At 38.8% G+C, this 13,705-nt stretch overlaps 2 protein-coding genes and 1 long non-coding RNA gene across 4 annotated transcripts; 2 read left to right on the plus strand and 1 right to left on the minus strand.

The window, feature by feature from the left end:
- The first annotated feature begins 2,209 nt into the window (after positions 1-2,209).
- On the plus strand, positions 2,210-5,545 carry macir (macrophage immunometabolism regulator). Of its 2 annotated transcripts, none has more exons than XM_046860754.1 (2): positions 2,210-2,365; positions 3,559-5,545. In XM_046860754.1, the coding sequence occupies exon 2, from the start codon at positions 3,566-3,568 to the stop codon at positions 4,190-4,192; it is 627 nt and encodes a 208-aa protein (XP_046716710.1). In that variant the 5' UTR covers positions 2,210-2,365; positions 3,559-3,565; the 3' UTR covers positions 4,193-5,545. The 2 variants fall into 2 exon arrangements, with proteins under 2 accessions (XP_046716710.1, XP_046716711.1); XM_046860755.1 differs by having other exon boundaries at positions 2,239-2,365; positions 3,563-5,545.
- On the minus strand, positions 4,416-8,582 carry LOC124393204. Its single transcript, XR_006927293.1, has 2 exons — positions 6,058-8,582; positions 4,416-4,469 (listed from the first exon to the last, which is right to left on the minus strand). It is a non-coding gene; the product is annotated as an uncharacterized LOC124393204 (long non-coding RNA).
- Positions 8,583-11,411: 2,829 nt separating this feature from the next.
- Positions 11,412-13,575, plus strand: LOC124393203 (lysozyme C-like). Its single transcript, XM_046860757.1, has 4 exons — positions 11,412-11,624; positions 12,251-12,409; positions 12,531-12,606; positions 13,304-13,575. The coding sequence occupies exons 1-4, from the start codon at positions 11,498-11,500 to the stop codon at positions 13,368-13,370; spliced, it is 429 nt and encodes a 142-aa protein (XP_046716713.1). The 5' UTR covers positions 11,412-11,497; the 3' UTR covers positions 13,371-13,575.
- Positions 13,576-13,705: the final 130 nt, after the last annotated feature.

The following is a 13,705-nucleotide window of genomic DNA, read 5'->3' on the forward strand; positions in this document are numbered from 1 at the left end:
AACACGCTGTAACTCAGGAGACACCACATTTGTGGGTATTTTTAATTGTATTATTATTATTGCACAACAAACGAAAGTGTGTGTGTAAAAGCATTTACTTTATTACATTCGGATACGTTTAATGTTTCGACCATGTCAAGTGGCAACAGCTAAATAAATCTCAGGCCCTGGTAACACTGAATAGATCACAATATCAAATTACTGTAGTGCTTCATCTGTTGATGCAAACGTGTATGTTGGGTTTGTTGCTTTCTGTTGCGATAAAACAGGTGAGTTTATGTTTTAATCAGGTGTTGAATTAAGATTTTATTTACACTTGAACATTAAAACACAGCCTCAAACTGCTCTTTAGGGTGACTGGGGGTCTCGGTGCTCGGTGTATCTGTATTTTTGGAGGCAACTCCGGTTTAATCAGTAGCCAGAGGCCTAAACCTTGAGAGACATACAGTATTACAAAAAAGATTTGGGATATAAAAAGAAAATGATTGTATACCATTATTTATAGCGTCTTACATCAATGTGATTTGTATACCTGAGCAGTTGAGAGTTGAGGGACCAGGAATGGCATCTTGACGGACCTGGATTTGCCCTCACGTCAATCCTTGACTTCAAACACATCACAGAGGGAAATTTAAAATCGTTGAATCAAAGTTTCCTGACAGCAGGTCCTGGAGCAGGTTAACCGTGTAATGCAAGCCGTGTTCTCCAACAGCAGTGATGCAGAACTTTAAAGAGACGGGGTTAAAAGACCACAAAGCCATGCTCGATTCCACGAAACTGACCAAATAAATAGGTTGTGGCTCGACTTTATAGCCTACATTTGCTGTCATATCAATTAAATTGGTTGTAAAGGGTTTTTAAGAAATATTACAGAGGTGGACATATTGATATCAACATATCAAGATTAAATCGTGCCAGCTTTGGCATGCGGTACACATTACTCACGAGCTGGCAGTTTTGGCGAGATATCGGCTGCTGCATCTGGCCTGATTGACACGAGCCGGATCTGGGCAGGGAGTATTCACCAAATACAGCAAACAGGAGCAGGTAAGAATCTAACCAGAATTGGCCCGAGTGCATTTTGCTAACTGGGAGTTCTCTATATGTATAAGTCAGGGGTCCCCAACCACTGAGCAAAGTACTGGCACCGAACCACACAGCAAAAATAACAGAGAAAGAATAAGTGTTTAATTTCTTTTTATTTTATTAACGTTTGCAATCTGCAATTGTTTTGTTTTTACTAGTGATCACTTTCACCTGTGCCAATGTCCCGCACTTTTTTTAATGCATCGATAAAATAAGCTTGCTCTGATTCTGCATTATGGTGAGTTTACTTACGTTTGGCCACCACTTACTCTGATCTCAGTTATACAGCTGAGCAACTAAAGGTTAAGAACCTTGCTTAAGGGCCAGCAGTGGCATTTGAGCATTGGTGGGATTTGAACCCATGACGTTCCAATCAGAAAGCCAAGAACTTATCCACTATATATGTATATATGTGTGTATGTATATATGTATGTAATACTAGTAATACGATGTATACTAGTAATATGCACATGTTTAGTTATGCGCGGGACCTCCCTTCCCCAGGTCTGTGGAAAAATTGTGTAAAACCGTGCCGTGGCGCAAAAAGGTTTTGTAGCTTGTGCCGATTGTGTCTTTATACTGGAGTGTTACAACACCGTTTTAGCGCCATTTAAAATAAAATAAAAAAATCCAGAATACCAGAATAAAATTTTTATATTTTCTCAAGTCAGATTTACAAAAATAAAGTCAAATTATTTTGAAAGTCAGCAATACGAGATTAAAGTGATAACAATACAATTGGTTAAATTCTTTTTTTTTTTCGGTGTATCAACACAAAATTATAATAAACTGACACTGCAGCAGTTCTGTAGGAATCTTAATTTATTCAGAAGAGAAAATCAGACAGACATTAGGGAAATTACCTCTTTTATGCAGTATAAAGGATAATGATGGTCATATTTGCATGCTAATAAAAGAGATGTTTCTCAAGAGACTAAAAGGATAATGATTAAAGAAATCGACCGGCATCGACGACACGTCATCTGTCGGGGGTTAAAATATTTTGACTTTCATTCTTGTCGTTTTTGCTTTTTCTCCCCCGCAAACTAACAACTATAGAGTGTGGAGTATTAATGACACAAAACCAATTCATTTAATATGTTTATGTTTATTCTGGGTAGGTTTCTGACCTGTTCGTATGACGTCACTTCCTCTTGTGGAAGTGGAAACACCAGCAGTGAGATTTTAGGAAGATTTTGACTCTGGTGGCCTTCCATAAGCCTGATACTACACTGACAATCCGAGGCGTGTGCTGCAGGAGCTGGCTTATCCGAGACAGGTCTGTTTTTGTGTTTTCATGCGTTCAATGCACGCAAATATAATCATTTAATGCAAAAGAAAATATTCAATGATCCACTTTATCGGTATAATGTTATATATTTTATATGTTAGGGACATTTCTCCTTTTTTTACTCCCCTAATGGAGGATAACGACAAGCTATCGGGCTAAACACAAGCTTCTCCTGGTTTGGTTTGGAAATAAATATATATATATATTTTATATGTACGCATACGTATTTTTATATATATAATTATATATTTATGTTAAAACTTAAAATAAACGTCCAAAGCGAAACAAATTTGCAGTGTAGAGTTACAATATAACTGAAATGTATCCGCTGAAAAGGCCCCATTTACATTGTATCCTTATCTGATATGGAGGTTATAATGTACATCAATTAGATATTGGAGATAAAAGTAATTATTACTAATGATTTTGACACTTGCTCATGCATTGGGGTTGGGATGCAAAGCCACCGGATTCTTTTTTCCTCCGATTTTATCCTGTCTTTGAATTCCTCTCATTAACGATATGCAACACTGTGTTTAGTGAACGCAGCACCGGGCATGTAGAGAATGAATGGATCTCCAGCCATTTAGTGCTGATGCTGGTGTGTGAAGTCACATGAAAGATCTAATCAGGTCTCATAGAAGGTGACTGGATCTTTTTTTTTTGCCTCTTTAGAAAAACATTTCTCATGCCAGTTTTGCTCTTGACCATATGTTTGGCAAAGCATCATGCATGCCCATATGTCCATGTTATTCCGGCAGACTGGCACTCATCTGGGATTTAGCTCCATGTTATGACTCAGGGACAGATCATGTGTTTTATGTTGTTGTTTTGGAGATGAATTAGGAATGCATGATTCATAAAAATCCAGCACGAAAAACGCTGATCAGACCTGATGTTTGTTTCTGATCCGAATGAACACAACACTGATTGTGTTACATATGCTACTATAATGCCTCAACATTTTGTTTTCTCCCACCAACTATTACTAATCAGCTGAGTCGGGTTCGATGGAGCAGGAAAAAGACTGGGTACTTGAGAAGCTGTGAAAAATCAAATGGGTTCTTTCATTCTTTTATAACCGGTATCTCTGTAAAGCTGCTTTGAGACGATGTCCATTGTTAAAAGCACAAATAAAAATGAATTGTCTCTGTTCATCTAATATCTTGTCGCTCTTCTAGCCAGGCCATGTCTTTAAAGATGGAGCTGGATGTCAGTGGAATGTCCCGGACCCCTGTGTCCGTTTTACCCGCTGCTGAGGTCAAAGCCACGCTGAAGCCTGAGGTGGAGAAGCCGCGCTGCTCCAGCACGCCCTGCTCGCCCATCAAAAGTACTGTCTCAGGATACCAGATCCTCCACATGAACTCTAACTACCTGGTGGGCTTCACCACTGGGGAGGAGCTTCTGAAACTGGCCCACAAGTGGTCTGGGCCGGAGAAGAGCGGCGCCGAGGCGTCGGGGATCCAGAAACCGGTGGATTTAGGGATGCACCGTGCCTCGCGCGTTTACAAAACCAAAAGCCGTTACTACCAACCTTACGACATCCCTGCCATAAACGGGCGACGCAGGAGGCGGATGCCCAGCTCAGGAGATACCTGCTTTAGATCTCCAGTGGCCGGAGAGAGCAGTAAAGCCCTGCATGGCCCACTGCCTCTGTGCCTGCTCAAGGCCAAGCGAGCGCACTCCAAATCTCTGGACTACCTCAACCTGGACAAGATGAGTCTCAGCGAGCCGGCCGACACCGACGTGCTGCAGTACCAGCTCCAGCACCTGACGCTGCGTGCCGAGCGCATCTTCACCAGGAACAAAACATGAACGGGGGGAAAAAAATGCACCCACAGCCGGGCCTGATACACCCTGGGAACTGGCTGCTGGTTTTGGGCCACGAGTTTCTCCAGTCAGATCATAGGCAGTTCCTGTAGTAAAGGCACCGATAGACCACTAATCTCGTTATTTTAAGAACTGTTCACCTGAAGGTTCAGTGAGGTCCAGCTAACTTAAACGTTAACCTGTGAACAAAGTGAAGTTGTTTATAATAGTGTGTGTGTGTGTGTGTGTGTGTGTGTGTGTGTGTGTGTGTGTGTGTGTGAGTCTGAAGAGTGAAGGTGAGTTTGTTCAGGATTAGCAATAAACTATATGCTTAACAGTTGCTACTACTACTACTGTGTGTGTGGGTGTGTGTGTTTGTGTGTTTGTGTACGTGTGTATGCCTGTGCGGAGGTGAAAAAAACCTCTGTTGCAGAAGATGTACCTATAACCTGCACTAGAACATACTGTTAAACATCTGGATATGTTTTTGTTTTTTGAATGCACCAGGTTAGCGTAGCTCACTGTGGCGTTCTCCTGAAGTTAGCTTTGTTTTTATTAGATTTTTTTTTTAAAGCATCATTAGCATCTTCACACTCGTCCTCGCGTCAGTAGGTGAGAGCCGTGCGCTCGTCTCGCATACGAACAACACGCCAACACACACGTCTAATAACAAAAACAATAAAAACAGACTGTTAAACAACATTCATGTTCTTTAAAATAGATCAGGGTGACGTTCACTCACTCCAGGTTTAGTGCCTCACTATTAATTAACACTATTAATTCTCCTGTTTTAGTCTCTCGAGTTCTGTCTAGATGTCCACACGAGGAACCCACTCTGATTATTCATGGAGCTACATAAGGAATATGTGCTAACATTTCTGTTGATCGATTCACGTGGGATTTGTATTTATTTTTGTGTTTTTTCCCCCTCATGCTGGTGCACAGAATTGCTACTAAAACAAACCAAAGCATGAACTTTGGCTGTCCTGGGAAAAACTTGATCCAAAAAAATGCTATGATTATGCTTATGATTTGTGCAACCACACCTGACAATCATATTTTTTTACCTGATAATCCAGACCAGATCAAATCCATCATCCCGTATTTCTCCGGACATCTGACGTTGTTTTTCTCTTCTTTCTTTGTGTTTTCATCTGATATTTATTGATCATTGACCAGGAACATTGCAACCACCAAAAGAGTTAATAGTGTGAATTTGATGCACTGGTTTGAGGCGTATGATGTATTTTTTTTGGTTTGAGTTTATATATTGTATGTTTTTTTTATTTTAAATCCCTGAAGCTACTGTACATTGATGTTCGAGTGAATTACACTGGAGTTTTTCTTCTCATGTTAAAACTCGTTTGATTTGTTCTTCTTTAACGTAGTGGACGATGTAATAGTTAACACTTTCTTCTTCTTATTATTATTATTTGTGTATTTTTTTAAATCCTGTAGGTTCAAGGCCAGTTCAGTGAAAGGTTCATGTTTTCTGTTCTCTGGATTTACCTTAGATTCGTTGATTATCACCACAAACACACACACACACACACACGCACACGTTTCTCTGATGGAAAAATCAGTGCATTTCTTCTATTTATCCCCCTTGCAATTTTTTGTCTTCTACTTCTTTTTTCCGTAGTGACGATCTGTTTGTATAAATATGCTCAGCACCTTAGATTCACGGATATCGACCATGTTTTCTTGGCTCGCTCTCGAGCTGAACGGCGTAACATCATGTTTACATGTTTACCTGCTTTATTTCAAGGCTGTGATGCTGTTCTGAGTTTTGTGCTGTCTTTATTTACATTTTATTATTTTTTTAATGGGAATGTTTTGATTGATCCCAGCGTGCCATGAATTTAATGGACGTGTGTGTGTGTGTGTGTGTGTGTGTGTGTGTGTGTGTGTGTGTGTGTGTGTGTGTGTGTGTTTTATCACTCATATTTGAAAGGTAGGAATCATTTCTGTGACTCAGGACTGAGCCAAACCTTTCTGTATTTTTTCTGTAACAGTGGGACGATGACTTGCTAGTTTTTCTGTTTTCGCTGCAGGCGTTATTGTTTTTATTTTTATTTTTTTTCCCCCCAACATGTACATTGAAAGGTCCCCGAGTTACGATGGTTCATAATGATTTTTCCATCTTACGACGAAAACAGAGATTCGGCAAAGTTGTAAAAATATGACATTTGGCACGGCAGGCAGCTTAGCAGCGTTTATGCGCTCGTTCACATACATGTTTATATAGTAAGCTACTGTAAAATTGCTCTATTTTGCTTATTTGTGCTGTAATGTGTTAACAAATTACAGTACACTACACCATGCTGATCATCCTTTAGGACACCTAAGCCATGTCTCGACTTACGATGGGGTCATCAGAACGCGTCTCCATTGTAAGTCAATGTTCCTGAGCACTAAAGGCGAAACCGAAACCTTTTCATCATCCTGTCGCTTATGAGAACACATTTTTCCCCCCTGGTGCATCCTCCTCCATCCCATCTTTAGTCCGCTGTACTGTTTTTTGCTCCTAAACGTGACTTCAGAGAGCTGTCATGGCAATGCTAATGCCTCACACTGCTTCTCAGGTCTACAGACGCAAGGAGCCATGCTAGGTCCCAGTGCCTTGAGCTCTAGTTCAATGACATGACGCACTGCATGTCGGTCTTTTCTGCTAATTAACACTTTTCTAGCTAGATGAGTTTCCATCCTTAGGGTGAACGATGTTGATGTGTATTCTTTAGGCTGTGCGCGTTACAGTTTCTTTGTCCTGCCGAGTGTTCGTGTGCCCTGCGATGCTTTCATCTGTATTAAGTTGAAGCTTAACACTTACCATTATTAAAACACTACGCTGCATTTTTCTTTCTTTTTGTGTCTTGCTTTGTCTTTAATGGAGCGGATGGAAGGCCTGTGCTCAAATTATTAAAGCTCAGTGAGGAATGAACACAGTGTTTATAAATAGTGTAAATCAGCACCATAGCAACAGTTTGCTAGAAAACACTTCCTGCACTTTTTTTTTTTCCTGGACATAATCAAACCCAAATTATAATCTGAACGTCCTCTGTCCCGAAGACTTTCTCTGTCGAGCTTCATTTCCAAACTAAAGCATTGTGACACCTGCCTTTTCCAGCCATATCTGCTTTTTCTCCCAATTTTTACCGCAATTCTACCCGTCTGTGTCTGAATGCTTTCGTACCAGGAGATCCGAACCTGTTCCAGCATGAACGTGCCCCTGTGCACAGAGGGTCTCCTGCCATAGAGCTTTAATCTCACATTTTATGGTCAATGTGAACGCTGACTGCACCCCAGGCCTCCTCACATCATCTCACCTGCATCAGTACCCGACTTTACTCACACCCTTGTAGCTGAATGAGTACAAACCTTCATAACATTAAATAAATGGAATACGACACTGTGTATGTTTACAATATATGAGATATGATATCAGGAGCCGTATATCAAGCAGTACTCAGACTATCTACAGTAGGAAGGTGCTGTTCTTGCTTAACCAGTTAGAATGAGCATGCTAACAGTTAGCTATGAGTTTTGCAGTCAACATCATGCAAAAACATCATAACTCGGTTGTTTAAGGAAAGTTATTCACACCTTCTAACCAGATTTCTGAACTCAATGTACATATAATGCAATTATGCTACATAATAATAGTAAAAGCTGCTCATTTCATCGCTTTTTTTGAGTCAGAGCTTTCAAAACACACCTGTAGCGAACTGCACCAGTGGCTAAAAGACGAGGATTATTTTCTAGAATTTGCACATCTTAATATCAGATCCACAGGAAAACTGTAAGGCACAGAAAAAATGCAGGGAAAACCTGGGGTAGTTTTGTGAGGTGAATATCGATGCTTTTGTTAGAGATGATGTATGCAGACGGTGCAGTTGTGGCTCCAGTGAAAGGAGACGTGTTTATTTGGGCTCATTGTGTTTCTTGCTTAAGTGATGAGATTCATTCTCACTGTGAGATTCCTGTCTGTGATGCAGCGCTCTGTTATTCTGCATTTCTTTATAATAATCATGGTTTCTATCAGTGCTCGAATTGAGTCAAGTCTTATAACGTGACCCCCTAAGTCTATTTTTAACTTGTCATAGGGGATTCCTAATGCATTATGGGGAGTCTCGGATCCTAATCTCGGAATCTAATGACCCTCTAATGACCCTTTATGATGCCTAATAGTGGCATTTTAAAGCTGTCGTATGTGCCTTTGCTCATAATGCGACTCTCCTGCAATGCAGTGACTGGACACAAGAGGGCAGTTGTGTAATGATGTGTCGCTTAGATTTGTTTCAAGATCATTTCTACTCATCAGCAGATTGAACTTTGATATCTGGATGACCAAAGTTTTGTTCTTGTAAGCTGTGTGTGACTAATAAAAGTCAATAAATAAATGGTAAATGTTTATGACTTTCCAAACACACTTCTGTAACTGTTTGTTTGAGTTAGTCAAAGCACTCGCCCAATGGTGCATGACTTCCACCCTAACAGGGTTTAGTTCTTATCATGCAGAGCGACAGCTTTGTACGTTAAAGATTTTTTGGAATAATCGAAACTGCACTTTCGACTTCCTCTGTCCGTACTGAGGAAGTGTATGCATTTCCTGCAGAAGTGTGTGTGTGTGTGTGTGTGTGACTTTCCTGGGTGCACCCAATGCTATATTAGGTTTTTAAGCTTTTGTGCATGTATGTGTGTTTTGCAATGAGAAGGATAATATTTTTTTAAGCTTACCGTCAATAGCGTTGGTAAAAGGCACCTGACTTTCATTTACTGTATATAAAAAAAGGGCAAAAGTGCAAGTACAAATGTGATATCCATTATCAAATAAGAGAATGGGCATAAAGCCTGGGCATATATTTGATTTCGAATCCATTTCATTCTATCCTTGTATAAATTATGGGTCAGTTTGTGCAAACATATGAAAGAACATTCAGGATCTTGGATTTTGTCGGGTGATTAATACACCTTCAACACTTCACAGCCCAGAAGGAGATAAATGGAGCAGGAGCTTTTTGATCCAGTTTCTCATGAGCACTCACGATCGTCACGTAAACTGTGATTTTCCAAACACTGTTCAATTGCACAACATGGTTCTTTTTTGGTGTATGGTTGGGTGCTCTGTTGCAATTGTAAAAATTTGGAAGTGAAGTGCGTTTGACCTTCGACATCATCAGCCATGTGAGGTTGCATTGAGTTTTTGGAGAATAACAAATGTTTTTCTTAAAATGCTCATTTAACCTGCAACTAAAACACATTTGAGGGAAAAAAAAAGGAATTAAAATGACATATGTTCTGAGGAGCATAAACACAGTCCCACTGCATTTCATGATATAGTCACAAACTTTTATCTATTGATTCGTGTTCGTGTACACGAATTTCTGTCTTTTTTCGTGTCACTCAGCACAACTGCCTCCGTCTGGCTCCGTCTCCATAGCAACAGATTATAGGTAATCCTGAAAGAAATGCCAAAGGTGATCTTTTTCCCTATTTTTATCAGAAAATATTGCAAAAAATATACACAGTAAGGGTTTGGGGTAATACTGTAATAAATATGTGTCTCTGATTAACACAGTTTCCTTAATTAACCAAATTTATTTGCTTATTTTGAGCAGAAGGAACCACTGGAACATAAAGCAATAAAAAATTACTTCAATGTTGAGTAATGCTGCTTGAAGATTAAAAAAAATAATTACAAGCGAAAATAAACCAGCGTCTTTGGTATCCAGTGGCAGAAAGAAAACTTTGGCGGAGGCACCAAAAATACTTCCTTTTGAAATACATTATATATAAAGTCGTCCTTTGTGACACGAACAAAGAGGGAAATGTGACTATATTACGAAATGTCATGAGACTGGGCTGAATTTTCCCTTTTACAACCAGTTCTAAAAAAAAGTTTGGATTGTGTGTAAAATGTAAACAAAAACAGAATGCAAAGATTTGCAAATATAAAAAGCCATAATTTGTTTACAGTAAAACACTGAAAACCTACCAAATGTTTCATTTGTTCATTCCAAGCAAACAAATAAGGGATTTTTCAATTTGGTGGCTGCAACATGTATAATCAAAATTTGGAAAGGTGGAAGAAAAAATCTGGAAAAAGTAAGGGTTATAAAAAATGTAATAGTTGGAGAAACATTTTGCAATTAATACATTTAATGGACAACCGGTTAGTAAGATGATTGGGTATAAATTGTGTATCTTAAGTAAAGATAGACAGAGCTTCACCTATCTGTGAAAGACTACAAATTGTGGGACAATTTCAGAATATATTTCTCAACAGAAAATTGCAAAACAGTTGAATATCTTGTCATTTACAGTACATAATATCATCAAAAGTTTCAAAGAATCTGCAAAAATCTTGGTGCACAAAGGAACGAAAGAGCGAAAATCAATATTGGATGCCCGTGATCTTCAGGTTAAATGCCACTGCATTTAAAACAGTCATGATTCTGTAATGAAAATCGATGTATGGGCTCATTAACACCTTAAAAAATTGTCTGTAAACTCAGTTTGCATATCATTCTCAAATGCAGGTGGACACCACGTCCTCCAGACTGAAGAGGAGAGGGACCAATCTCTCAGGGAAGGCCTTAAATATTTGAGCAAGTCAATGCTATCTGTGTACTGCATCTATTACAATAACGTGACTTTGTTTTAGAGGGAACGAAAAACACAACAAAGAACACCCCGGACTGTTGAGCAGCTAGAATCCAGTATCAGGCACATATGGGACAACATTCCTCTCCCAAACCTTCAGCAGTATGAATAAGATAAATGTAGGTTGTGCAGGATAGGGGGATCTGCTGAAGAAGAATAGAAGAATAGCAATAAATGATCATGCCTATCATGTTCTTTTAAAATGAAACCTTGAATGAAATGACTCTAGATTCTACTGTATACTGTTATATAAGTTATATATGCTTCAGGGCAAACATCCAAAGGTGAGAAATCATTAGTCTACAAAACTGGACATTTAGTAAACAGAACAGAAATCTCCATGATTTTATTTGGCAACAAAAAGACATACGTGCAATTTTGAATTGTTACAGTAATCTTATCTTAGAACTGGAAACGCTGTTGCCTTTTTTTTTTTTTTTTTAATGCGCAGGACAAATCAGTGCAAATATTTAATTTCATACCAACTGAAAGTCTCTGAGAAAGGGTGAGAAAGTTTGCATAACCTTCAAACAACCATCAGTCTCGCCACTTCTTCATGAGTCCTGTATAAAAGCGGGAAGTGCAGAGTGGAGTGTACAGAGAACATACAGAATTCTTCACAGTGATTAGGTCTCTGACTGTAGCACAATGAAGGTTTTGGTGTTCCTTCTGCTCGTAGCAGCAGCAAGCGCTAAAGTCTTTGACAGGTGTGAGCTGGCAAGGGCCATGAAAGCAAACGGATTGGCCGGGTATCATGGCATCAGTCTGGCTAACTGTGAGTAAACTGGTATTTTAACATACTATACGGTTTGTCTGTTTATTGTGCGCAAACTTAAGTAGGTGTATTCATATGAATAGGATGCTTAATAATACAGGACTAATGCGAAAGAGCATGTGCGATGGTGCAGCATGTAGCAGCTCCAGGGTCGAAAGTTTGGAGTTTTTCCTGTATCCAATTTTGATTGGTTAAGACAAATTGCCACTTGAATGTGTAAATGTGCGATGGACTGGTGAATTCTTGCCCCACATCCAGTATTCCTTGGATAGGTTCCACCATGAGATCTTCATTAACACCACATTAGGCAGTACAATTTACTGCATTTGATCCAATATATTTTTGGAACGATAAAGTGGATCCTTTGCGTATGTTGTGAACACTGGGCGTGACATGGGGATACACCCTGGATGGTAAGAAAGTCCATTGCGCATACACATGAAAGGTAGGAGGAAACTGGAAAACCCAGAGGAAAAACGAATACCTAGTATTAGATATTCTAATGCAAAAAATAAATAACTTGCAGCTTTCACAAATTTATGTTGACATGCACTAATAATTCTTCATTGAATATCTTTTCCTGTAAGTTCATTTTATAACATTTTTATGAATGCTGAATTTTTTAGGGGTTTGCTTGGCCAAGCACGAGTCAAACTACAACACCAATGCTCTCAACCGAAACACTGATGGATCTACGGACTATGGTATTTTCCAGATAAACAACCGTTGGTGGTGTAGCAATGGGAGTTTCCATAGTGCAAACGGGTGTGGAATCTCCTGTAGCGGTGAGAAACTTCATAGATCATAGTTTATATCAGTATCCCAAAATTAGTCTTGATCTTGGTTTCAACACTAAAGCTGAGTAAAGACTCATGCAGTTATCCTAACACTTGCTTTCTCAAACAGCACTTCTTTCCGATAACATCTCACAAGCTGCTCAGTGTGCCAAGACCATTGTGAGACAGCAGGGCATTACTGCCTGGTAAGATTGTAAATCTCATAAACCACATATTTTATTTTTAAAACATAGAAACCATAGCAAATGTTTAAACTGATGAAAACATACGGTAATTCTGAATTTGATTGCTGCAACGAGTCTCAAAAAAGTTGTGACAGGGCCACGTTTATCAATTTAGCATCATCTCTTCTTTTAGCAACACTCTGTATACGTCTCAGAACCAGTCAGGAGACCAGCTGCTGCAGTTGCTGGAATTTTGGGGTTAAAAACTTATGCCAAATGTGTCTGGTACAGAATTCTAGCTGTTTAACAGTCCTGGGTCTTCTTTGTCATATTTTTTAGATTCTCTGAATCTTTTAATATTATATCCTGGAGATGATGATTTTTGTAGATGCAATTTTTCAAAATTGGTTCTGCAAATTGTTGCTTCTAAAAGACTCTGCCTCTCTAAGATACTCTTTTTATACCCGATCATTTTACTGTTTGCCAATTAACCTAATTAGTTGCAAAATGTTTCTTTCTAGTAACACTTACTTTCACAGTATTTTGTTGCCTCGTCCCAACTTTTTTTGAGACGTGTTGCAACATTTGATGTTTTCGATGTTCTATTGTGAATAAAATATGGCGATTTATCTCACATTACTAATTTTGTTTATGTATTTTAATGCGCTCCTAAATTTTTTAACCTGACTGTGCATGAAATTTTATTATTTTTCTGCAGGGTGGCATGGCGTAGATACTGCCGGGGTCACGATGTGAGCTCTTACACTGCAGGCTGTGGAGTGTAAAGCAAAAAGCATGAAACAATCAATTAAACATCAATGTTTATCAGTAGTCAGTAGTATCAGCAAATCAGTAGTAAAGATGGTACATAATAGTGCATTAAGAATCCAAATCATCTATTTACTCATAATCTGCAAAGAGCTCAGAGAGGTTCATGTAAACCTTCTATCAATATCAATATTGCAGAAATAAAGCATTTAAATACAGCAACATATTTACTTGTGTGTATTATATTTATAATATTTATTTCATTACAAATCATTTATACACTGTGACATGAAGTATAGTGGAAAGAAAATTACAAAGAAACTGTATGTATGAATGGACACAATGTAAACCT

Source organism: Silurus meridionalis, chromosome 11, assembly GCF_014805685.1.
Source record: "Silurus meridionalis isolate SWU-2019-XX chromosome 11, ASM1480568v1, whole genome shotgun sequence".
Lineage (NCBI taxonomy): Eukaryota > Metazoa > Chordata > Actinopteri > Siluriformes > Siluridae > Silurus > Silurus meridionalis.